Source organism: Podarcis pityusensis (genome assembly GCF_964106645.2).
Source record: "Podarcis pityusensis genome assembly, chromosome: 12".
NCBI classification, from domain to species: domain Eukaryota; kingdom Metazoa; phylum Chordata; class Lepidosauria; order Squamata; family Lacertidae; genus Podarcis; species Podarcis pityusensis.
Window position 1 is genome coordinate 42,230,393 of NC_138037.1, and position 26,264 is coordinate 42,256,656.

At 44.2% G+C, this 26,264-nt stretch overlaps 2 protein-coding genes across 2 annotated transcripts in view; one reads left to right on the plus strand and one right to left on the minus strand.

The window, feature by feature from the left end:
• Window positions 1-13,257, minus strand: part of NGLY1 (N-glycanase 1) — a 28,416-nt gene extending 15,159 nt beyond the window's left edge. Inside the window, 7 exon segments of the mRNA XM_080974781.1 lie at window positions 200-419; window positions 1,759-1,921; window positions 4,047-4,269; window positions 5,577-5,578; window positions 5,580-5,691; window positions 12,957-12,967; window positions 12,969-13,257. Coding sequence (XP_080830907.1) covers window positions 200-419; window positions 1,759-1,921; window positions 4,047-4,269; window positions 5,577-5,578; window positions 5,580-5,691; window positions 12,957-12,967; window positions 12,969-13,067 — 830 coding nt within the window. The 5' untranslated portion in view covers window positions 13,068-13,257.
• Window positions 12,851-22,413, plus strand: OXSM (3-oxoacyl-ACP synthase, mitochondrial). Its single transcript, XM_080974955.1, has 3 exons — window positions 12,851-12,978; window positions 16,333-17,343; window positions 20,370-22,413. The coding sequence occupies exons 2-3, from the start codon at window positions 16,358-16,360 to the stop codon at window positions 20,770-20,772; spliced, it is 1,389 nt and encodes a 462-aa protein (XP_080831081.1). The 5' UTR covers window positions 12,851-12,978; window positions 16,333-16,357; the 3' UTR covers window positions 20,773-22,413.
• Window positions 22,414-26,264: the final 3,851 nt, after the last annotated feature.

Below are 26,264 nucleotides of genomic sequence, written 5' to 3' on the forward strand. Positions count from 1 at the left end.
TATACTCAATTGGAAGCTGCGTCAGACATTCGGCTTCTGAAAAACGTTCGAAAACCGGAACACTTACTCCCAGGTTTTCGGCGTTCGGGAGTCAAAGCGTCCCGAGTACCAAGGCGTTCCGGAACCAAGGTATGACTGTACTGAGCGTACAGTTTCAAACACAGATCAAATTTTTAACCCACCTATGTCCTATACAAACCTTGGAAATCGGTTGCTGAATTGGCAATGGTTACAGAAGTGATTTTCAACCCTACTCGCGTCCCATCTCAGATCGTCTTCGCTAGGCGACAAATTTTCTTTAGATTCTGTCTGGCCCCCACACTTGCTGCACGGAAGGTTATTTACCCACTGGAAAAAATCACATTTAAACCAGTTCAGGAGCTCCAGCAACAGTATGTCCTGTTCGTTCAATGCATGTCCTGTAAAAATTTAAATAAAAGCAATTACAACGGAGCATGTGAATATCTAATGCACAGAATCACAGAATTGGGAGGGAACCTGTGGCTCATCTAGTCCAACCCCCTGCAATGCTGGAACATGTCGTTGTTCCATACGGGGATCAAACCTGCAGCCGTGGCATTATCAGCACCACTCACCAACCAATTGAGCTATCCAGGCTTGCTATAATAGTGTAATCCCAGGAATGTTCACCAAGAAGAAAGTCACTGGTGTTTACTCCCAGGCAAGCACGCACAGGACTGCAGCCTAAGCAGACCAGAAATCGGGAGCAATTTCCCAATGAGGACAGGGAAATAATCATGGCAAATCATTTGACAGCAAATCTGGTATAGAACTTGAAAGTACAGGTGAAACTCAAAAAATTATAATATCGTGGAAAAGTTCGTTTATTTCAGCAATTCAACTTAAAAAGTGAAACTAATATATGAGATAGACTCATGACATGCAAAGCGAGATATGTCAAGCCTTTATTTGTTGTAATTGTGATGACCACGATATTCTAATTTTTCGCGTTTCACCTGTATTACTGGTTTTCTAAAGACACAAATTAGGTACCTGAAGTGGGAGATGCACCTGGGGAGAGAAAGGGCTGTAGCTCAATAGCAGAGCCCATGTTTTGACATGCTAAGACAAACCTGACCTAGCACAGCAGCAAAAGGAACCGGGGAAGAACGAAGGGTTTATTTAGAAGCTCTATGGGAGCCCACACTGTTTGTGCTAAGCCAACATTTGGCTAGGCATAACATGTGAACCAGGCCAATGACAAAAAGGGAGCTGCTTAAAGAGGATCAAGTCAACGGTGATGGAATCAACATCAAATCAATTCTTTGTTTTCGGTCTACACAAATGCTAAACAATAATTCTTAACTGCATATGAATTTGAGGAATTGGGGCAGTATTTATTTTAGATGTAAAATACAGTGGTACCTCGGGTTACAAACACTTCGGGTTACAGACTCCGCTAACCCGGAAGTAGTACCTCGGGTTACGAACTTTACCTCAGGATGAGAACAGAAATCGTGCGGCGGCAACAGGAGGCCCCATTAGCTAAAGTGGTACCTCAGGTTAAGAACGGTTTCAGGTTAAGAACGGACCTCTACAACGAATTACGTACGTAACCAGAGGTACCACTGTAATATTCTTAGAGAAAAACCTCATCAATGCCCCATACTTGGCAGCTGCTAATTCTGAAATGCTTCCCCTTCTGTCTAATTTTGTACATTGATAGAAATACGCCTACTTGTACACAAATGCTCTAGTTAATAGCGTCATGTTTCCAAATCATATCTAACTTATTACCTCTGTCCATTTTCCTTGCTTGGATCAGCTTTTCATGAGCATTCCTGCTCAGTTCTTGGATTGGGATGCAAGCCAAGGCTTTCTTTTGTAAACTAGGGTTCTCATATACCATTACATGCAGAAAGTTTGATTGAAGTGTCTTCAAGAAGATTGATTCAAATGTCTGAAATGGGGGTGGGGGTGGAAATGTCTCGTTTCAGTTGCCTCAAACAGATTTTCTAACAAGTTTTGGTCATTTGTTCTTCTAAATGGTATAAAGAAGTATATTCACATGGGAGTGAGGAGCACAATCTACTGAGAACTGGAATCTAGAGAAGCACCAAAAGGAGGTAAGTAGAACATGACTTTCCTAACTTCTCCTCTGCTGGCAGCACCCCCAAACACCATTCTTGACATTCAGGGTGTCCCCTGAATAGGATGTGCTGAGTTTTGGGGGGGGTCTGAGGGAGAGAGCTGATAGCCAAAAGCAGTAAAGCAGTTTTTGCCCAATTTTTAGCAATCCACATTCCTACTACCCCACAGCCCATCCCATTCAGGAGTTCCAACACTTGGGAGAGGCTTATTGAGCACTCTGGGAAGCAGGGTGGGGGCAGGAAAGACCTGCCACCCCTTTCCTCTGGCTTCTGCAAAAGCATAACTTTTTTTAAAAAAATGGAGACAAACCATGTAATTGCTTCCTTTAGTCCTGAAATGGGCCTTCTGTTAAGGCAGGAGAAATGCCAAGTGGTTCTGCTGGGTCTCCTTGATCACAGTCTATATGTGTATGAAGAAGATTGGTATGGAGAATGAGAGCTTAAAATCAGGAATGGGGAAAGCTTCCACCTGCTGTTGGACTCCCAATTCTCACCAGTCCCAGTCAGGATGGCCCATGGTCATGGAAGAGAGGAACTGCAGACCAACATTGGGTGGGCCTCAGGTTCCCCATCCCTGGATTAAAGGTTGAATGTGCACAAAAGCCGACCCACGTACAGGCAGTGACAAATATTACTGCTCGAAGTGTGGTTCTAATATAGTCCAAGCAGCAGGCCCAGATCTGAGCCAAGTGAAACGCAGGGACATTTACTGGATTACTGGAACCGTCAATCATGGTCAAATATAAGGCAAACAAGACACAGCCTTCTTGATGTCTGTCCCTTTGGGAAGCACAACTTGATGCCAGTCAGGGCTCTCATTAAGAGTACTCAAGAGTGGGAAATCATCAAAGACCGTGCCTGGCCCCTCAACATCTGGAAGTGAATCACCCCATGGTATGAGTTGGGGCCTCTTTCAGTTGGAAGAGAAAGCAAAACAAAGCATTTGTAACTCCAAACCAGGTATGCTTTGGTTTCAGCGACAGACTTTCTGAATCTGGACTTTACAACACATGGGAAGAATCACAAAATGCCCCATGTTCTCCAGCCTGAGTGTGACTTTATTTCGTTACATATTAAATCAAAACTTGTTGTATTTCTCTCTCTTTTCCCTCCTGGTGAAACCTAATAAAACTCAGCGACCCTTGTCTTAGTTTCCTTCCATGTGAGGTCAGAAAGCTGGAGACTCCCCATTTATCTAGAGTAGATATGGGTAACTTTTGGCCCACCAGATGCTGCTGAACGACAGTTCTCGTGAGCCCCAGTGAGTATGACCAATGGCCAGGAATGATGGGAATTGTAGTTGTGTGACATCCAGCGTGCCAAAGGTTCCTCACACCTGATCGAGAGGTAAGTAGCATCTGCGTATGTACACTCAGCAACACGCACCAAGGTACAATCATGCAACAAAATGAGTGATTTCAGTGTGTGTCTACATCAGGAATGAAGAACCTCTGGGCAACAGGCCAAATTAAGGGGTCACAATTTGGCTCACAAGGTGGTTTCCCCCCAATCTCAATGTCTGACGCAATATATAACTATTGGCATTTCACAGACGGAGAGGCAAAAACTGTTCCCAAGAAGAAGAAGAAGAAGAGGAGTTTGGATTTGATATCCTGCTTTATCACTATCTGAAGGAGTCTCAAAGCGGCTAACAATCTCCTTTCCCTTCCTCCCCCACAACAAACACTCTCTGAGGTGAGTGGGGCTGAGAGACTTCAGAGAAGTGTGACTAGCCCAAGGTCACCCAGCAGCTGCATGTGGAGGAGCGGAGACGCGAACCCGGCTCCCCAGATTACGAGTCTATCGCTCCTAACCACTACACCACACTGGTTCCCAAGAGTTGCTACATGAATTAAAGAACTCAGCTCGAGGGTGAAACTTAAATTTACACATACTATTTCCTTGTTCAACATAACAGAGTTCGGAAGTGGTTACCATGACAGCAGGCTGAGCCGTTGGGTCCTGATTGGAATCAAGAGTTCTCGACGGCCGGTGTGCAACAGGCTGCATGTCTGTTACTCTTCTAGAGGATCCTGACATTTCGGTTGTATTCGATCCATTCAATCGAATATTTCTCTCCCCAGTAACTAGGTCTTGGATTTTGTGCAGCTGCTTAATCGATGTGTCGTCCTTAGGAAAAACGAGACAGGTTTCCCCCCTGAAATGGTAGTTACAAAAGTCAAGTCTTCTGTATTGAGATGCAACAAAACAAAACAAAAATCAGCACTAGCACCTCCACTTGGCTTTGCACCTGGACTGAATTATTTACAGCACAATCCTAGGCATATCTACTCATACAAGTTCCACGGACTTTAGTGGGGATTACTCCTAGGGCAAAGCAGTGGCGTAGCGTGGGGGGTGCAGGGGGGGCCGGCCGCACCGGGCGCAACATCTGGGGGGGGCACGCGCTCGCACTCGCAGCTCTCTGCCCCTACCTGGCTCACTCACTCTCTCTCACTGCAGTGCTGGCTGTGCGAATCCGATCCAAGCCGCTGGGTCGCCGCCCACTGTGGAGGGGGTGGGTGCCAGGCGTGCGGTGCGGAGAGAGAGCGAGGGACTATCTGGGGGAGGGACAGTGCAGCGGCGGCCCAGCGCAGTGCTGAGCGCAGGAGAGAACCAGACCAGACCAGCCCAGGCAGCAGCAAGAAGAAGCTGGCAGCGGCGGCAGGTTAGGGGTTAGGGGGCGCAAATTACTTGCCTTGCCCCGGGTGCTGACAACCCACGCTACGCCGCTGGGGCGAAGGATATGGGATTGCAGTCCTTAGTGCTTTCTCATCCCTGAAGAAACAACCCACGGCCCTGTTTGAGTTAGTGACCATATGATTCAGATACACAGTGGACCCTCTGGTTACGTACTGCTCTGGATACGTAACTTTCAAGTTACGAACGTGGCAAACCCAGAAGTGTATTCTTCTGGGTTTCGCCGTTCGCACATGCACAGAAGCACTCTATTGTGCCGTGTGTGCGCACAGAAGCAACGCCTCTGGTTACGGATTTTTAGGGGTGCGCACGGACCCCCGGAATGAATTAAATGCGTAACCAGAGGGTACACTGTAATATCCTGCTCTGGCCCTGCTCACACACTGTTCATACATCAGGGTAAAGTCTGAAGGGGGAAAGAGTGCTAAATGTGTAATGATCATGATCATGATAATATTAATAATAATACCACCTCACCCATCTGGCTGGGTTGCAGCCACTCAGGGCAGCTTCCAACACATACAAAAACATAACAAAACATCAAATGTCTTCTAAAAGTTGCTAACAGTAGTTCTTTGTTTCCTCGATATCTGATGGGAGGGCATTCCACAGGGCCGGCGCCGCTGTTGAAAAGGCCCTCTGCCTGGTTCCCTGTAATTGCATTTCTCACAGTAAGGGACCTGCCAGAAGGATTCAAAACATCTGGAGGGCACCAGGTTGGGAAAGGCGGTTTTATATGAAAATGTCCCATCTGAAGGTACTCACCACTTCAAACCCCATTTCAAAAGGACATTCAACAACTCCTCTGACAGGCAACAATCTAGTGAAAAAGGCTTGGTTTTCAATCCGAATAGACTGATATTTTTCCTCATTTGGGTGTCTGATAGATTTAAAAGAAAAATGTAAGGATTGCTTTCAAGTTACTTACAAAACAGTGTTTTAATCCGATTAAGCAACCTGGAACACTGCTCTCGCATTTCAGCTATGGCTTCCTGCAGCACACTGGTCTTAGCCCAAAAGGACTTTTTGGTGTCTACAGTGGTGTTGGGCAGATTCACAATTCACATGTGCTACCGTCAATTGTTTACGTAGCAAATTAAGTTTCAAAAGAATGGTTATGTAAGCTTTCGGAATATTTAGAATTAGCCAAATTGACAGATATAAGATAAAAACCAAAAAGTGAAGTGAAAAAGGAATGGGAGTGCCTAAACGAATTCCTTAAAAGCAAAGGTTCGAGGACAGAAATCTGGCTGAGTCTGGAATAACCTTGTGAAGTGAAAGGATAAGAAACGGATTTATATCTAGATGCTAGGAATGAGATGATAAGGAAAACAGGGAGATACAATGAGAGGTAAAGGAGGTGCTGTGGGATTGGTGGAAGTCAATGTTTTCCTTTTGAGTGTTTATATTATTAATTTGTAAGATTTGGATTTGTTTTTCATATGCTCGTCTTTGGGTTTTGTGTATTGTTATTTTTCGTTTTGTTGTTGTTGTGTGGAAAATACTAATAAAATTTACTATTTAAAAATAAAAATAAAAAAGTTTCAAAATATCTTTTCAGGTCTTTTATTGCTTATGCTCTCAGTAACTCTGTACGACAAGCCACTGTTACGATTTTGCACAATGGAAACGGAGGGTCAAAGCCTGAAAACCTGAGGTCCTGCTGGCAATCAGTGTAGGCCATACCGGGCCAGAGGAACAAATGGTCTGACTTAGAATCATAGAATTGTAGAGTTGGAAGGGATCCTGATGATCTAGTCCAGGCATAGGCAAACTCAGCCCTCCGGATGTTTTGGGACTACAACTCCCATCATCCCTAGCTAACAGAACCAGTGGTCAGGGGTGATGGGAACTGTAGTCTCAAAACATCTGGAGGGCCAAGTTTGCCTATGCCTGATCTAGTCCAGCCCCCTGCAATGCAGCTATCCCATATGGGGATCAAACCTGCAACCTTGGCGTTATCAGCACCATGCTCTAACCAACTGAGCTGTCCTAGGGGTGTCACCTACAGTGGTACCACAGTTTAAGAACAATCGGTTTAAGAACGATTTGGTTTACAAACTCCACACAAATGGAAATAGTTTCTTGGTTTGAGAACTTTACATCAGTCTAAGAATGGAAGCCAAACGGTGGAAGGGCACCGACGGCGGGAGGCCTCATTAGGGAAAGCACGCCTCAGTTTAAGAACGGTTTCGGTTTAAGAACAGACTTCCAGAATGGATTAAGTTCGTAAACCGAGATACCACTGTACCCAGAATTTCCTGCACATACCCGGAATACAGCAGCCGGGAGCAATGTCCAGGCAGAAATTGTCAAAATGTCTGGGAAAATCTGGACCTATGGCAACCCATGTCGGCAGTGTGGTTTTTGCCGATTTCCCTCCAAAGCAGCTCAACAACTTTGGCAAAAAAAGGAGAGCAGCTCAACAACTTTTGTGTCCAGGCTGGTACAAGGTTTCTATGTTCCTATGGTTAGAACATGAACCAATGTCACTTCGAGTCTCAGGCTGAAAGCCAGGTGTGACACACACCTGTGTGTATTCATGCTATCATTATCATAATCACCACAATTATTATCATCACTGCCACCACTGTTTTTAAATCAGCTTCAGGAAGCTGCAATCTTGAGTGGAGGACTAGTACTGCTGCTAAAACTCTCTTCTCTGGCTGTTGCACCACTCAAAATTCTCTCTTCCCCCAGCACAAGAAAAGACCGAAAAAGACCTTTTTTGGGATAGAAAAGACCGAGAAAGACCTTCTTGGGATAGAAATTCAAGAAACGAATAATGAATATATATTTTCTCCAGGGGAGGAAGTAGATAAAGAAAGAGATCTTAAACAACTGGAGGAAAAAACAACTGAGTAACACACCTCAGTTCCCCGTTATACTTTCCAGTTTTTCATTCAACATTGCAACCTTGCAAAGACTGCTGTTAGAAAAGCATCAGAGAAAGATGCCTAGGACCTAGTGCCATGAAGCTGAGAGAAGTCATGAAGCCATGTCGTGGACTCAACTACGTGGCCTTAAAATCCCTTCCAGTCTCTATTTTCCACTGGCAAAAGATGAATAATGGGGGGGGGGGGCGGTTCTATGTGATGATGATGGTCACCAACTTTAACAGCTGTAAAAGAGGATTAGACTAATTCAGGGAAGAGGCTACCAATGGCTAAAAGCATGATAGCTCTATACTACTTGCAGGATCAGAGGTTATTAGGTTAAACCACAGAGACTAGGACTTGCCGATCAGAAGGTCGGCTGTTCGAATCCCCACACTGGGGTGAGCTCCCGTTGCTCGGTCCCTGCTCCTGCCAACCTAGCAGCTCAAAAGCACATCAAAGTGCAAGTAGATAAATAGGTACCGCTCCTGCAGGAAGGTAAACGGCGTTTCCGTGCGCTGCTCTGGTTCGCCAGAAGCGGCTTTGTCATGCTGGCCACATGACCCGGAAGCTGTACGCCGGCTCCCTCAGCCAATAAAGCGAGATGAGCGCCGCAACCCCAGAGTCGGCCACGACTGGATCTAACCGTCAGGGGTCCCTTTACCTTTAAACCAGTTACTGTGGAGCAACAGGAGAGGGCAATTTGGTGGCTGCTGTCCTGCTTGTAGGCATCCCATAGGCATTGGAATGGCCACTATGGGAAAAACTGGATTTGGAACTAAGCAGACCTTTGTTCTTGCCTCATGTTCTTAATACAAGATTCTTCCTCATCTGTGTACAGCTGGAAGTTGGTATTATCATCACAGATGTCGATTCTATCAGTCACACCCCAATCCTAAGTATACTTATAATGATCTCAGTGGAACTTATTTCCAAGTAAAAGCATACTCGGAGTTGAATGTTTTCAGCTTACGAAGCTGCAGTTGCTCTCTTAAATGCACATTAAACATTGAAGCCTTAACAACATTTTCTCAGATGTTCCATAACTATGCTTAAGATTTCATCCATGGAGTCCAATCTTATATATATAGAAAAGCAAGCAGAGATAAAACCTGGCTGTTCTCCACACCATGGTAACTCACCCCGCCACACTTAGATTACCACAACATATTGTTCTGGGTTTGTCTCTCAGAAACTTCAGTCTGTTCAAAATACAGCTGCCAAGATGCTAACTAGGACCAGCTGTAGGGTATATAGCTAGTCACTATACTGGCTTTTGAATTATGGTGCTGGAGGAGACTCTTGAGAGTCCCATGGACTGTAAGAAGATCAAACCTATCCATTCTGAAGGAAATCAGCCCTGAGTGCTCACTGGAGGGACAGATCCTGAAGCTGAGGCTCCAATACTTTGGTCACCTCATGAGAAGACTCCCTGGAAAAGACCCTGATGCTGGGAAAGATGGAGGGCACAAGGAGAAGGGGACGACAGAGGACGAGATGGTTGGACAGTGTTCTAGAAGCTACCAGCATGAGTTTGACCAAACTGCAGGAGGCAGTGGAAGACAGGAGTGCCTGGCGTGCTCTGGTCCATGGGGTCACGAAGAGTCGGACATGACTAAACGACTAAACGACTAAACAACAGCAACATACTGGCTGGTGAGCCATTTCTGGATGCGATTCAAAGTTCTTGTGTTTAGTTAAAAGTAAAAAATGGCTTGGGACTGACTTCTCCCAGATGCTCTTGCCCAAAGGATGCTGTCATCCTTAAGAGACCTTCTTCTGCATTCCTAAACTTCACATATTAAGAAAATGCTCTCAGTTAGATATATGTGAAATGCCTGCTCTAGGGATGCATCCCTAGTGTGCCAGGGTTCGAAATTAGCAGGGCGCCAGGCGCATTTTGCACCTAAAGATTCTTCATCTGCGAGCACCTCAAAAAGTATGGGCGCCATTTTTTGTGTGCCTGGCTGACACTCAAGGATTACTGAAATGCACGTGCTTTGAAGCTTCAAAGTATATGTTAAGGATAGACAATATGTTAAGGAGTTTAACAATAAAGAGTAGAGTGTTTTGAAAATTGGAGTGTGGTACCAATATTTTTTTATTGTAAACACCAAATTAAATACGTATTAACCATTTCTGCTAAAAATAAGATATTAACAATGTGTCAGTTATGTGAACTGCATATTAATTCATGCTTATCAAAATAATAAATAAAAAGTGTTCCTCACACACACACACCCCGTGGCGACTAGACATTCTGTTTTGGCACCCACTACTCAAGTCCCATGGGACGCGGGTGGCGCTGTGGGTTTACCCACAGTGCCTAGGACTTGCCGATCAGAAGGTCGGCGGTTCGAATCCCCGCGACGGGGTGAGCTCCCATTGCTCAGTCCCTGCTCCTACCAACCTAGCATTTCGAAAGCACGTCAAGTGCAAGTAGATAAATAGGTACCGCTCTGGCGGGAAGGTGAACGGTGTTTCCATGCGCTGCTGTGGTTCGCCAGAAGCGGCTTAGTCATGCTGGCCACATGACCCGGAAGCTGTACGCCGGCTCCCTCAGCCAATAAAGCGAGATGAGCGCTGCAACCCGAGTCAGCCACGACTGGACCTAATGGTCAGGGGTCCCTTTACCTTTACCTTACCCAGGTCCCAGAAGCCATTTGGCTCCTAGCTTTTCTCTCCCAGTTTCTAACACTGCTTAATGCCAAATGTTATGTCCTGTCAGCATCAAGCAAAGCTTCTGTCTTTATTTTTGGTGCCTAGAATAGCCTTTAACAATATGGTGCCCTCCAGATGTTGTGGACTACAACTCCCATCAGCCCAAGCCAGTTAGCCTAGATTTCCCAGCACATAATCTAAACTGATCAAGATGCATGGGTTTTATTGATCTGTATTGATTGTTCCAACTAGCAGGAAAGGATTCTTACTTCTGTGAATCCTCACTTCTAGGGACAGACTCCATGTGATCATTCTCTCTTCCTCTTTGAAGTGTCTGTCCCTGGGCTCAGAAAAAAAATGACAACCAGTTGCTGAACCAGCTGTCATTGCCACATAAAGAGGCTTGAAGAGCTATTTTCCCAGCTTAGGGAAGTTTTGGGCATCAAACTGGTAACAGCAATCTGTTGTATTAAATGCAGCAACCCCATTGCCCTTTCATTATACAAGTCTTTAATCTTTCTTCACAGAAATCTAACTGAAATATATGGAATTGACAGCACAATCCTGTATATGTCTACTCAGAAGCTGGTAAACATAAGAAGAAAAAATTGATATACCGGTAGGTTGTACAAAAGGAGCATCACTAGCTATCACACATGTCTTTAATGCCAAAACCTTTCCCATTCAGACACATAAGAACCTTATTTAGTAATGAGACCCGATACCCTTGTAAAATTAACATTTTATTAACCCTTCCTAACCAGAACCCATTTTTACTATTAAGACAACCTGAAACACCATGTTATAAGGCATCCAAAATAATCAGATCTGCACACCAGATTGAACTAGAATTAGTCTGATGTAGCAACCCCGGAAGTCTAAAAACACTTCCTATTCCAGTGATTGCTTAGGCAAAAGTTTACAGAAGGAATCCTAATAAACAGGAACTAAATAGGAGTGGCGCAGTAAGCCACAATCTTAAAAAAGAAGTGACATTTCTTGCATTAAGTTCCAATTTCATTTTATTCTGTAGAGTGTGCCGGTCTGATTCTTTAGAATACCTCAGAACCAGATATCCTGGGATCTTTGAAAAGTCATTTTAACTACGGTACTTAGAAGGTAGATTCAGTGTGTAGATCAACATGATTCCCATTTGGTCCTGTGAGGGCATTTCAATTATGCAGTTTGATATGCAGCTACTCAATTAAATTTCTGGGCAGTGTTTTCAAACAGCTGTCTATTGTAAAACAAGCACTCTTCAAGGCTGAATTTCTCTTGGTGTGAATTTAGTTACAGTATTTAGCATTTTTCAAAAGCAGTGGTTTTCCCCTCCTCCCCTCCCTTCCCCCAGTCATAAATAATAACCTGCTCCATTACTTTAAAAGGTGGATTCTTAAGATTTCTGGAGGATTTCCACACCATTCCATTCTATACCTCATATAAACGTTCTGGTTTGGGGTACCTTGGTAGTGTTCCAGATTGTTTCCTCGGGCTTCTTTAACACACCCCAGTATTTTGATTTATTTTATTTTTTGCTTGTTTCTAAAACTTTATTTCTAAAATGGCTGCTCTGGGCCTTTCTGTTGCCTCTCCTGGTATGCCCCACGGGGGACCTTAAGGTCCACAAATGACAACACTTTGGAGGTCCCAAGTTGAAAAGTGGTTAGATTGGTCTCAACTAGGGCCAGGGCCTTTTCAGTACTGGCCCCGACTTTTGGAACGCTCTGTCACAAGAGACTAGGGCCCTGCGGGACTTGATGTCTTTCCGCAGGGCCTGCAAGACAGAGCTGTTCCGCCTGGCTTTGGTTTGAACTCAGTCTGACCCTTATGTTTCCCTCCCCTTATGGTTTTGATCTATGGGCTACTTTTAAAATGAGGCTGCATTTTAACCTGTATATTAAATTGGTCCCCCCCCCCATTATGTTTTTACTGTAATTTTACTGGTGTTAGCCGCCCTGAGCCTGCCTATGGCCGGGGAGGGTGGGATATAAATAAAAAAAATATATTATTATTATTCATTCTGACATCTGTACCCAGAGATCTTAACTCTCTGGCCTGAAAGCACCATAACAAATTCAGTGGAGAAGGAAATGCACTCTGTATATCCACAGAGGTTCTTGTAATTTATCAGTCCCAGGCTCTCTAATCTGCATGTGGTGCCTGCTACCACAAACAGGTTCTTCAAAATTAAGATCTACCAGGAATCACAGCAGGCCAGAAGCATGTGTCTCACAGTTCAATAGGAGCACTGAGACGCAGTTTCATATACCCTGATGCAACGAATGGGCACAATGGTAAGGCCACACAGCAGAAGCAATTGCAAGACAGGGGGCTTCGCGACTGCTATTTTTAAGCAACTGGCCCCACAGGAGGGAGAGATCTGGTTGCAGCTGACCCAACGCAACATGGTAAACAGGGCAACGTCAAGGCAATCACTGCCTCGCCCGCCCGCGGCACTACACGCTGCTCTCCATCCATGGTCCAAAAGCTTTTATTTACCAAGACGCGCCGCCGTGTCCCAGCGGCCTCCGCGAGGAGACGACACAGGCGCAAACCGTCTCACCACCCTCGGCACTGTTGTTTGCCGGGCCCGTCCGCACCCCCTCACCTGATGCTATTTAGCCGCATAGGTAAGCAGCAAACGGGAGGCCTCTAAAAACGTCTCTGTGGGATTCAGGGACCAGCGCGTCGCTGCGGAGGGTCCCAGGGCGGCCGCCATCCTCCCACAGCGGCACTTGACCACCCCGGGTGTCTTTGCCAGCGAGCAAGGAAGTTGGACTTTGCTGTGCGCCCGCCCGCACTCAATTCGGGATAAAGCTGCCTCAAGCGGCGGCGGCGACTCCAGAAACTGAGGCGAGCGGGCGGAATCCTCCCTCCCCTTTCAGAAACTTCTGTGAACGCAGCGACGTTTTCGCTCCGCCCTTGCGCGTTGGTTTATTTATTTATTTTTTTAGGGTTGTTGAGCATGCGCAGTAGCGAGAATGACGCCACTGCCATCACATTCGAAACTCTAGTCTAGACCTTATTAAAGCTCAAGAACCAGCTTCTTTCTGGTTGTTATTTTCACTAGAAATGCGAGTGGCCAAACTGTAGGCACTCCCTTTGGGTTAGAAAGAAATCAGGCTCCCTATTGTTTTCTGCATTTCCCAGGTTGATTTGTTGAAGGATTCATTGAGCTGGTTTATGCTGTGATCGCATGGTTATGTTTTTTGCAAAATAACATGTTTAGTATTTTAGCTCCGCCCCCCCCCAAAGGTGGCCCATTTTTTTTTGGTCAGTCGTGTCAGGATTTGTCATTTGTGTGTGTTTGCAATTCTGAAACAAAGTTTTATATATATATATATGGAGAGAGAGAGAGAGAGAGAGAGAAATCGGACTCACCTATATTTGTTAAGTGATCTATGCTGCTTGGAGGGAGTCAATCCTCATAGCAGAATGAAGCAGATGCATTTATTGTGTCATGTGGTCAAGCACATTCTTCATCCATCATCGTAGAAAATGCACACTCTTCAATTTTGGCATCACGCACGCTTTCATCCCAGCTGAAAACTGCACCACGTTACATCTTCTGCACGTTCAGATGAACGGATCTGTGTCTTCTGTATTGTCCAAATCTAATTCCGCAATTCAGATATTCAGCGGTTTTCAGCCACTGAAATGGCTGGTGTAGGTGCCTGTTTCCTCATTAACGGGCAAGCTAAGGGTAAGGGCAGTGCTTTTTTTTCTTTGACTCAAGAAAATCACCATTTTATAGTTCAAATCGGGAAAAATAAATATAGTAAATGGACAAAAGTACAAAGATTCACAAAATGTTTAGGGGTATGTGTACCCCTGCATCGTCCAAGAAAAAAAGCACTGCAGATATTTATTTCGAAATTCTGCAGATGGTTTTAAAGCCCAGCACAAATGTAATCATAATGACGGAGGCTGCAATCCTAGCCACACTTGGCACAGAGTTAAGTCCAATTACAGTTAACCCTGTGAGATTTTCCTTACAATAAACATGCTTAGGATCTGGCTCCATGTCCCACTGAAAAGTCTTGTTCCTTTTGGAAGAACATGCAGTACACTCCTATGCATGTTTTCTCAGAAGTAAGTCCCACTGTAGTCAATGGGGCTTGCTCCTTAGCAGATGCATTTAGGATTGCAACCCTAGTTCACAATTAACTTTTGCTGGATAGGGGGCAAAATCTTGCTAGATGTGTTATTGAAGCAAGAAAGGGGGTATTTATTCTGCATGATACAATTACAGCCGGAGGGTATAATCTGATATATGGTGTGCATTTGTTATTCACACAAAATAGCAAGTATTTTGGGGAAATCCTTCGGTTTTTTTAATCCATGGATTAATTTTATTCTTTTATCTGTCTCTCTCTCCCATCTCCCAATAAGTCAGAAGGCCCATCTGATTTTCCATTCGAAACCTTTCCAGCCTCTTTTCTCTTTGTCACCTCACATGTTTATGGAAAACCTGTTGTCTAAATGCAGAAAAATCTGAACAACCACACAGCTAGTTCTATTTGCCAGAGGGAGCTGCTGTTTCTCATGCAGCAGCACTGCATGAGGTATAATAAACTGCCACTGAAGATGAGGAGACCTTGAAAAGCAGTTTGCGACATTCAGTTTTTGAATTCTGCTGCTCAAAAGCATGTGGGGGGGGGGGGAGCAACAATCCTAAAGGGAATGTCAAATCCCTTGGGTGCCCCTAAACCGGTTGTTTATTTATATTTATTTATTTATCACATTTATTTCCCATCTTTCCTCCAACGAACTCAAGTTGGCATTCATGACCCCCCTTCCTCACCATTTGATCCTCGCAACAACCCTGTGAGGTAGGGTTAGGCTGAGTGTCTGTGATTGGCCCAAGGTAATCCAGTGAGTTTCATGACTGAGCAGGGATCTAAACCCTAGTCTCCCAGGTCCTTGCCAGAGAAAAAACAGGAAGGGAAACAAGTATATGAACTAATTTGTCCAAGCTTTAGAATACAGTGCAAACTGAGTTGCTTGTGATATAAGCTAGTTATTGTACCAATTATTTTGATTATTTGTCTCATCTGCCATCTATATCATAGCGATGTCTCCTAGCAAACTGTGACCTAGTAAGTTATTGTAAGCAATTTCAGTTCAAACCCTGCAAAGGCTGTATATTGGGACTGAAATATACAGCCTTTGCAGGGTTCCAAGTGAAATTGCTTTACCTCTTAATTGATTCCCATCTTCACAAGAGAGCTGAGCAAGGTCGAGTTCCAATTTCAGAGAGTTTCTTGAGCAGGTAGCATAAGAGCAGATGGGCCTTTCTAAAAAATATTGACTTGGAAGCTGCCATGTACATTTTAATTCTTGTGTATTGACCCATTCATTATTTTGGCATGTAGCCCAAAGGACAATTTCAGCATTGTTCTGTGTTAGAATAATTTGGAAGTACAGTGGTACCTCAGGTTACATACGCTTCAGGTTACAGACTCCGCTAACCCAGAAATAGTGCTTCAGCTTAAGAACTTTGCTTCAGGATGAGAATAGAAATTGTGCTCTGGCGGCGCGGCAGCAGCAGGAGGCCACATTAGCTAAAGTGGTGCTTCAGGATAAGAACAGTTTCATGTTAAGAACGGACCTCCGGAACGAATTAAGTACTTAACCTGAGGTACCACTGTATGGTCACCAGGCCTTAAAAAGTCCCATATCCCTGGTATCCAAGGCTTTTTTTAGCCGGAACTCACCAGAACTCCGTTCCAGCACCACTCCGTTGGGTGCCATTACTATTATAAGAGAACAAGGGAGGCATTCATGGTGAGTTCCAGCACCTCTTTTTCTAGAAAAATAGCACTGCTGGTATCAAATTGCAACCAAAAAATTCTTTAAATGAAAAACAGGCATGGATTAGAAAGAACATCTTTGTTTCTTTTAAATGTAGTGCACCCACAGTTTTTCTCCACAACTGATTCCGTAACAGTTAAGAATAATAGAGTTGCCTTTTTGTCCTACAGGAATTCATTTCTGAAAACTGCCGCCATGCTTCTCCACTTCTCAAGAGATGTCTTAAAAACAGCATGCCTCAATCTTCAAGGTTCCCAAGTACATCGGTGTTTGAGAACCATGAGAAAGCCTTTGAGCACAGGCGCAACTCCTCGCAGCCGAAGGAGAGTGGTTGTCACAGGCATTGGGTTGGTGTCGCCCCTAGGTGTCGGAACGCAACTTGTGTGGAACAACCTTCTCCAGGGAAATTGTGGGGTCGTTGCTCTTGAAGGGGAGGAATATTCGGCCGTCCCATGTAAAATAGCCGCCTGTGTGCCGAAGGGGGTTGGCGAGGGCCAGTTCCACAGAGAAAACTTTGTGTCGAAATCAGAGAGCAAGGCCATGTCATCTGCCACCATCATGGCCATAGCTGCTGCCGACTTAGCAATAAAAGACTCTGGGTGGCATCCTCAATCTGAACTGGACCATTTGAATGCTGGTGTGGCAATAGGGATGGGAATGGTTCCCCTGGAAGACATTTCTGACACGGCCTCCATGTTCACAACAAAGGGTTACAACAAAGTCAGCCCGTTCTTTGTTCCAAAGATCTTGGTCAATATGGCGGCAGGTCATATTAGCATCAGATACCAGCTGAAAGGACCCAACCATGCCGTATCCACGGCCTGTACTACAGGAACACATGCTGTCGGAGACGCCTTTCGATTTGTAGCCTACGGTGATGCTGATGTGATGTTGGCTGGGGGGACGGAGGCTTGCATTAGCCCCTTGTCTCTAGCCGGGTTTGCCAGAGCTCGGGCTCTGGCCACTAGCTTTAACTCAAGCCCCCAGCTGGCTTGCCGGCCATTCCACCCGCTGAGGGAGGGATTTGTCATGGGAGAAGGTGCCGCAGTTTTGGTTTTGGAAGAATATGAGCACGCTGCACGGAGAGGAGCTAAACTGTACGCGGAAATTTTGGGCTACGGACTCTCAGGTGACGCTTGCCACATAACAGCCCCTAATCCAAATGGGGATGGTGCCCTCAGGTAAAAACCACGAACATTTAAATAATTGTAAAGTTGTTTTCTATATTGGGAATCAATCCATGCATTAGAAATTCCCTAATGTTTAATACTTATTTTTGAACTTCCCAGCCCAGTCTGGAAGCTGTCATATATATTGAGTCAGACTGCCTTCGATAGCTCCATATTCACTGGTATTGACTGCTGTCCAGGGTTTCAGGCAGCAGTCTCTCCTAGCCCTACATTGAAATGTTGGAAATTGAACATAGGACCATTTGTACACAAAGCTTGTGCTCTAGCACTCAGCCATGGCTCTGCAGTGTACTCTGAATTCTGTGACATGTAAACAACAACAACAACAATTCATTATTTATACCCCGCCCATCTGGCTGGGTTTCCCCAGCCACTCTGGGCGGCTCCAAACAGAATATTAAAAATACAATAAAAGATCAAAGATTCAAAACTTCCCATGTCTTCTAGAAGTCAGATAGTTGCTTATTTCCTTGACATCTGATGAGAGGGTGTTTCACAGGGCGGGCGCCACTACCGAGCAGGCCCTCTACCTGGTTCCTTGTAACCTCAATTCTCGCAGTGAAGGCCCTCAAAGCTGGACCTCATTGTCTTGACTGAATGATGAGGGTGGAGACGCTCTTTCAGGTATACAGGGCTGAGGCCATTTGGGCTTTAAAGGTCTGCACCAACACTTTGAATTGTGCTTGGAAACGTACTGGGAGCCAATGTAGGTCTTTTAGGACTGGTGTTATATGGTCTTGGAGGGCGGCCACTCCCAGTCACCAATCTAGCTGCCACATTCTGGATTAGTTGTAGTTTCCGGGTCACCTTCAAAGGTAGCCCCATGTAGAGCGCATTGCAGTAGTCCAAGCGGGAGATAACTAGAGCATGCAGCACTCTGCCTCCAGATGTCTTCTAAAAGTCAGATAGTTGTTTATTTCCTTGACACCTGGTGGGAGGGCGTTCCACAGGGCGGGTGCCACTACCGAGAAGGCCCTCTGCCTGGTTCCCTGTAACATCACTTCTCGCAGCGAGGGAACCACCAGTTATATTTTGTCTGTGATAGATATTATTACTTGTTGGGGACCCTCAATTTATTTTTGGGCACTCCTCTGCCCCACCTGCAAAAGAGTGTACAAAATTGTATGTGGCATAAAGTGTATGCAAATTTTATGCAAATTTCTGCCTTCTCTTTTGAGTGCAGCAAGGGCCTCAATCCATATACAATATACCGGACCCAGAAAATCTTGTTGGCGCACCTGGCCAAACCATGATCTCTCATTCAATACTGCCTTGAAGCCAATTGTGAGAATTAAGTTAGAAAAGAATTGTGAAGCACTTTGTATCTGTTCAGTAGTCTTCTAGAAATGATTAATAATATTGCAGAAGTAAAATTAATCCCCCTTACCCATTTTGAATGGCAAAGGACATAGGACAATGTTTACCTACATTAATTAGATATGCTTGTTCAGTTTCAAAGAGACATGGCTGCTACTAGTGTTTGTGGAAATATTATTTCCTTTTAAAGATGGCAAGTAACACAGCAGAACATTCAAGATAATTAATGCCTTCGGCTCATTAGGACTGAATTTTCCACTTCGGCATTAGCTTGGCCATAGATTCTATGGAATATTTCAATTAACACGACCTAACATGCAAGACAAATGCATTTATCCCTGCCTTAAGAATGTATCCTATGGAATTGATTCTTACTCATTTTCATCTGCTGAGGCTGCATGTTGAATACAGAATGGTGATCTTGTGAAGTTGCACGATGGATGAATGCATGATTGTAGTTTTAGGGTTTAATCGCTTTCGTGCACAGTGGTTGCATTCGCATGCAACACTAAACCGTGGTTTAGCGGCACATGGATGAGTCTCCATGAAGCTGAGCAGAGGGCTGAGGTCACGCACTCCTCCTCCTACACAGTTGGGAGGAAGGCTTGCGCCAAGTTTAGTTTACTTTCAAAGAATCTTGGCTGAGTATTGTGTGGGAACTGATTAAATCTGTGAGCCACCTTCCTTGCCCCAACCTCCAGCCCTGGGAGCCTTTCCCAGACCATGACTTTGAGAACAGCAGAAGCAGCTGGGAGGAGAGGAGTTCAGGGATAGGCTTTTGTTGTTTTTTAAAAATAATTTTAGGTTGTGTGTCCTTGTTTCTTAATTTAATCCTTTTGCATCATTTCATATGATTTGTGGTGTTTTTATGTACAGTGGTACCTCGGGTTATATACGCTTCAGGTTACATACGACTCCACTAACCCAGAAATAGTACCTCGGGTAAAGAACTTTGCTTCAGGATGAGAACAGAAATCGTGCTCCAGCGGCGCGGCGGCAGTGGGAGGCCCCATTAGCTAAAGTGGTGCTTCAGGTTAAGAACAGTTTCAAGTTAAGAACAGACCTCCAGAACGAATTAAGTACGTAACCAGAGGTACCACTGTATTGTGATTTGCTGCTAATTTTATCGATTATGAATGAGTAATTCTTTATTGTAATTTATAAGTGTAAACTGTTTACTTGCTGATGTTTAATTTTAGTGTGTACTATTGGATTCTAATGTATTATTGAACACTGCTTTATTTGGTATAAGTTGTTTAATTTAAAGGTATTGTGACTTTTTAAATAGGATCTGATTGTTACTATTAATGTTTGATGTTTTGTTATTATTTTTGTGTGTGTTGGAAGCCGCCCAGAGTGGCTGGGGCAACCCAGCAAGATGGGCAAGGTATAAATTAATTTAATAATAATAATAATAATAATAATAGTTAGACAGTGGCTTATTTAGAAACAGACCAGTTTGCTGTAAACTGGGATCCCTGGTTCATAGGTAAGGTTTTATGAAAGCAAAGCTAAACTTGACAGAAATGCTACTTCCAGCCACACTGGAATAAGAGAGAAGGCAAAACTCGATGCTTGGTTAGGTTTGTGGAGACCCTTATGCGTGCTGCTACACCATGGCTTAGTATTCCATCAGGCTATGAACTTAAGTATGAACTTAAGTAACAAAAATCTCTTTCTTTTTCATTCTCCTCCCCTAGATGCATGTCAGCAGCAATGAAAGATGCTGGAATTTGCCCTGAAGATGTAACATACATCAACGCTCACGCCACCTCCACTCCACTAGGAGACGCCGCAGAGAATCAGGCTATTAAAGGACTCTTCAAAGAACACGCATATTCTCTTGCAGTTTCCTCAACAAAGGGAGCAACAGGCCATCTTTTGGGTGCTGCAGGAGCTATTGAGGCAGCTTTCACTGCTTTGAGTTGTTACCATGGAATTTTACCACCTACTCTAAATCTAGATAAGACAGAAGCACCGTTTGACCTCAATTATGTTCCGCTAGTACCCCAAGAATGGAGAAGTGAAAAGCGGCGTATTGCTCTCAGTAATTCTTTTGGCTTTGGTGGAACTAATGCAACACTGTGTTTTGCTAATGTTTAGCTTTACTGTCCATGTATGCATTATTTTTTTAAAAAAGATGATCTGTTAATGGCCTGAAAAATGTGTAGCAATGCAAACCTCTGTGTCTCTCCCCACTTGTCCCTGCCCCAATTCATTCCTTTTTTCACTTTTATTCCTTTTAAAGTTTATACTCAAACAAACAGTAATGTGTATTTATAATGTTTAGGCTGAGGGCATCTTTCCATAAGTATTTAAGAGTTTTGCTCCATATCTGCAAGCAGAAGGAAATCACAATTCGTAACGGCTTCCTGTTATGGGGGCACCCACATTTATCAAATGGGAAGCAGTATGGGTTTGTTGCTCAGTTATAGTGCCAAACCATAATTTAGAATTATATTGACCCCAGACTCGCCTTCCCTCCCTTTCTAGGCCGATATTCCCTCCAGAGCTTTCTTTGTAGCAAACCATAGCTTGCTGTTCAAAGAGGCAAGTTATGCTTTGCACTCGCCTGTGAACTAGGATCACAAACCAGACCCAAACCCTGGTTTGGAACAAAGCCCAAGGCTTCTTGGGACTTACTCATAGAAATGCCAAGCTATGTTTTGCTGTTATTATTGGTATTTTTTGTTGTTATTATTCATTTATAAAATACCCAAAGTTTCCTAGGCACTATACAAACACTCCAGAATAATAAAGCCCTTCTCTGTGGGATTACAGTTTAAGCAGAGGCAACACAAAAGGGAAAAAAGGGGGGGGAGGAAGTGGAAAGAAAGCAAGAACCTTACATAATTGTCATTATGATGACTGGGGTAAATGGTGACAGCTCTGGGAGGTGGGGGTCCAAATGGCAACTGGTTTCTCAGCCAAATTAATGGAGCGGGTTGTGCTGTAACAAGGTGGAATAGCTCCTAATAGATGGCAGCTTAGGGAGATGAGGAGCCAAATGGCAGCAAGACTCTTAGAATCTTATCAGTCTTGAGGAGCTCTTAGTGAGAAGGTATAAGCCTTCTCTTCCAAAGTGACCTAGAAAGTCCAGTCATTCCTGTACTTCACTATATGAAGGTGAGTAAACGTGGAACACAAGACTATTCATGAGCACACACCCCCCGACTTGTCCTCCAGCTCCTTGCACCAGCGTAAAACCTCTTGGTCGCAAACATTGCTTCAAGTTGAGTGGAGTGCTGCTACCAAAAGCCCTGGCTGGAAGGATAGTTTCTCCAAAGAGAGAGAGCCAGTGTGGTGTAGTGGTTAAGAGTGGTGGACTCGTAATCTGGTGAACCGGGTTCGCTTCCCTCTCCTCCACATGCAGCTGCTGGGTGACCTTGGGCTAGTCACACTTCTTTGAAGTCTCTCAGCCGCACTCACCTCACAGAGTGTTTGTTGTGGGGGAGGAAGGGAAAGGCGAAAGTTAGCCACTTTGAAACTTTGAAAGTGATAAAGCGGGATATCAAATCCAAACTCTTCCTCCTCCTCCTCCTTCAAACAAGCAAGGGTCCTTTGAATCATTAAAATGTTTCCTTTTGCAAAGTATTGAAGTTGGGAGCTCCTCACCATATACTGTCTACATAATTCGGCAGATGATTACACAGCACAGTTCAAAATGCATTCGCCGCTCTCATTTTGACAGCGACAGTAAAAGAATAATAAAGAAATCCTCAATAAATTTCATATTGAAAAACATTACAGTGGAAGCATGTCTCAGTGAAAATGGGGGAAAAAAATATTTGTTTCAACTCTTTGGAGTTAGTGCATCTAAAGCATAGACAATATTTACCCAAAAAGCTGTGTCTTTCATAACATCAAAGAAATATATGTAGGTCATATGCTTTCTCCCAAAAACCTACCTTCACACTGAAAGCAGACGATTTCTTTTAGGCTGTATGCTGTTTATGTCCTACTCAAAGTTATGTAAAGAGTTTTTACAGTTCTCCATCTTTGTAACCCTATTTGGAGCAGGGATGAACATGCTAGCTCTAGGCCCTCACCCTACAACCCGTGGAGGGCCACTGTGTAAAACGGGGGTCATAAAATGTCCAAGGAGCATTCACAACTACAGAAGGCTTCCTTTTTCACAAGAGTGCCCTCCCTTGAGTTGGGGAGCAATGGGGACCACGAGAGGGGACAGACCTAGCATGCTGGTCCCTGGAGCTGTCTGCAGAACGCTAAAAGGTAAGGCCTGAATAGGACTTACTTGCAGCTCAAATGTAGCTCATTGGAATTTGCTTTCAAGTAATGCATTAATATTTAGAGGTGGAGATGGTGGTCAGATCTGAGGCGAATAGATCGCCGCCAGAAATCCAATTATTAAAATACTCTCTTCTGTCGAATTAGATGCATGAAAGTGTGGGAAGCAAATTCAAAGCACACACCAAAACCACTATTTCCTGTGCTCTAAGGTGCTCTAACGTATCCATTCTTAAGGAAATCAGCCCTGAGTGCTCACTGGAAGGACAGATCCTGAAGCTGAGACTCCAATACTTTGGCCAGCTCATGAGAAGAGAAGACTCCCTGGAAAAGACCCTGATGCTGGGAAAGATGGAGGGCACAAGGAGAAGGGGACGACAGAGGACGAGATGGTTGGACAGTGTTCTTGAAGCTACCAGCATGAGTTTGACCAAACTGCGGGAGGCAGTGGAAGACAGGAGTGCCTAGCGTGCTCTGGTCCATGGGGTCACAAAGAGTCGGACACGACTAAATGACTAAACAACAACAACAAGGTGAGTTGAGTGCTTCTCCAGAAGGTAAAGGACAACTGCATGCCACAGCACTCAATGCATAAAGAAAAACTGCTGTCTTATGGAGTGGAAAGAAGATTTGAACATTATTATAGATTTGGACGTGACCATGTCAAAGCCTGCAGGTAGTTCTTCCTGGTTTGGAGAAGTCAATCCCAACTACCTGGAGGGCTTCCTGGGCAATTTTGTTCTAGGTGCAAGCATGCATCAGTGTCACCATTGAGATCTGCCAATGGTAGTAATGCTTAGGGACTTTTTACAAAGGCTTTAGAACTCCTGGTTCCCACCCAACCCCACAGTGACTCCACACAAGCAGTCTAGAAGGTCTGACCCTGGGCTACTTACAAGATGGAGCTTCTCTTCTTTTGATCTCTTGTGATGCTTTTTCAGACTTATTCCCTGAGGTCCAGTGCCGAGGGCCTTCTGCGAGAAGTGATGTTACAGGGAACCAGGCAGGGGGCCTTCTTGGTAGTGGTGCCCACCCTGTGGAATGCCCTCCCATCAGATATCAAGGAAACAAACAACTATCTGACTTTTAGAAGACATCTGAAGGCAACCCTGTCCAGGGAAGTTTTTAATGTTTAATGTTTTTAATATTCTGTTTGGAGCCACCCAGATGGGCATAGCTGTCAACTTTTCCCTTTTCTTGCGAGGAATCCTATTCGGAATAAGGGAATTTCCCTTAAAAAAAGGGGAAAAGTTGACAGCTATGCAGATGGGTGGTGTATAAATAATAAATTATTATTATTATTACTGTAGTTCCATACTGGGACTTACTTTGTTTGATATCTGCCTGCTGCATAGCTTTACAGCCATGAGAGCCCTGTTTTCTCTCAATGCCAACCTTAATCTATGCAAAAAAAATTCCTCAAATTCCAAGTGTTGAACATGAGTTACGGATACTGTAGGTCTCCTATCTGCTGATCTTAGGCTGGAAATATTACTTCCAGAGCAAGACCAGGCGTGGTATTCTAGGTGGACGGGGTGATTTACTTGAAGGCGTGTCTCCACCCCCCCCCCCCACATTATCCAGCCTGACATTGAGGTCCAGCTCTGAGGGCCTTCACTACAAGAAGTGAAGTTACAGGGAACCCGGCAAAAGGCCTTCTCGATAGTGGCGCCTGACCTGTGGAAAGCTCTCCCATCAGATGTCAAGGAAACAAACAACTATCTGACTTTTAGGAGACATCTGAAGGCAACCCTGTACAGGGAAGTTTTAAATGGTTGATGTTTTATTGTGTTTTTAATATTTTGCTGGGAGCCGCCTAGAGTGGCTGGGGCAACCCAGCCAGATGGGCGGGGTATAAGTAATAAATTATTATTATTCCCCTCCTGAATGTGACGTATGGCCTTTTGGTCTAGTCAACATGATACCCTACAAATGTTGGGACTGCAACTCCAATTGTCCCCAAACATTGTTTGTAGTACAACATCTGGATGTTGGTTACCCCTGGAAAAGGCAGGCATTGGGTGGATTCAGAAGAAGAGCTAAGATGATGAAGCCAAATGATTGGTGTTTTTCTGAGATGTGACAAGATGAGCAATAATCGCCTCCCAGGATTCCTTTAAATGTGGGATGTGATATTCCAGAAGTCATTGGGTGTGTGTGTTAAAGCTAAGAATTAATTTTGTTGCTACTGGAAATGATGACTAAGGCTAACCCCACTTACCAGGGAGTAAGACCCACTGAATGTATTAGGAATTGCTTCTGAGTAGACAATGGTTACGACTGGGCTGTAAGTTTCCAACAAATACACAAACACACACACACTCCTGAAGGAACTCAGGTATACTGGATTTCAAAAGCAGACACAGCAATAATTGAGTTTTTCTTTAATTTTTATATTAAAGACTGGAATTGATTATATATGGAATGCTACAGGGATTAACATTACCTTGATTTCTCATCTTCTTTTTTTGAGTCGCTTTAATTGCATAACTGAGCAACTCCTTCATGCTGCCTGCATACCAAAGGGAATGGATGAGAAAACCATTTCTGTTATAGAAGGATTTAATCTGTTTCAACAGCTCAGCTTGTTAAAGAAGTCTAAGGTAAAGACCCAAGAAAGGATGTATATGGATGGGTCAATTAAATCACATACTAACCCACTTGGAATGTGGTGTCGGCTAACCTTTAGGAGCAACTTTGGAAAAGAGTCAGGGACTGCAGTAGGAAGGACACCAAATCTTCATGCCTTGCCAGTTCTGGTTTGCAGTTTCTATCAACAGCTTTCAAAAGAGCCAGCTTTCTAGACATATGTGCTTTTGGGACCTGCCTGCAATAAAATACTAAGAAAGAGGCATCAAATTGACAGCTGTTTGCAAAAACGATAGGAAGACACAACAAGGAAAAAGTAGCTGAGAATATGCACATTTAATGCACAGTTTATGAGCGTTTTAGAGCTCTATAAAGATAATTTGATGTTAAACAGCTGATCATTCAGAAATTCAGTGCTGTCACAGGCTTTTTTTATTTTTGAAGTGGAAAATCACTGATCTCAAATTGCCAATCTAGGGGAAAGCTCTAATTGTAAGGGATATTACCTACTATTAATAATTGTAGGCAGGGAAAGTTTTTGTTCTATTTTGCTTTCTGCTTTTCAGCACTGCAATTCTTTTTGGAACTGTAACCCCATTTGCATTCCGGTACCATCATGGATCCTGTGGAGATGCATAGTGTCCAGATCAAGGGAAGTAATAGTACTACTCTATTCTTCCTTGGTCAGAGCACACCTGGAATACTGTGCCCAGTTCTGGGCACCACAATTTAAGAAGGATGTTGACAAGCTGGAATGT

What these genes read in the sequence shown, in the direction of transcription:
- OXSM (XM_080974955.1), top strand. Translation starts at nt 16,358, where the DNA reads ATGCTTCTCCACTTCTCAAGAGATGTCTTAAAAACAGCATGCCTCAAT. An exon ending in AATGGGGATGGTGCCCTCAG is followed by an intron (nt 17,344 to 20,369) that starts GTAAAAACCACG and finishes CTCCTCCCCTAG; the next exon opens with ATGCATGTCAGCAGCAATGA.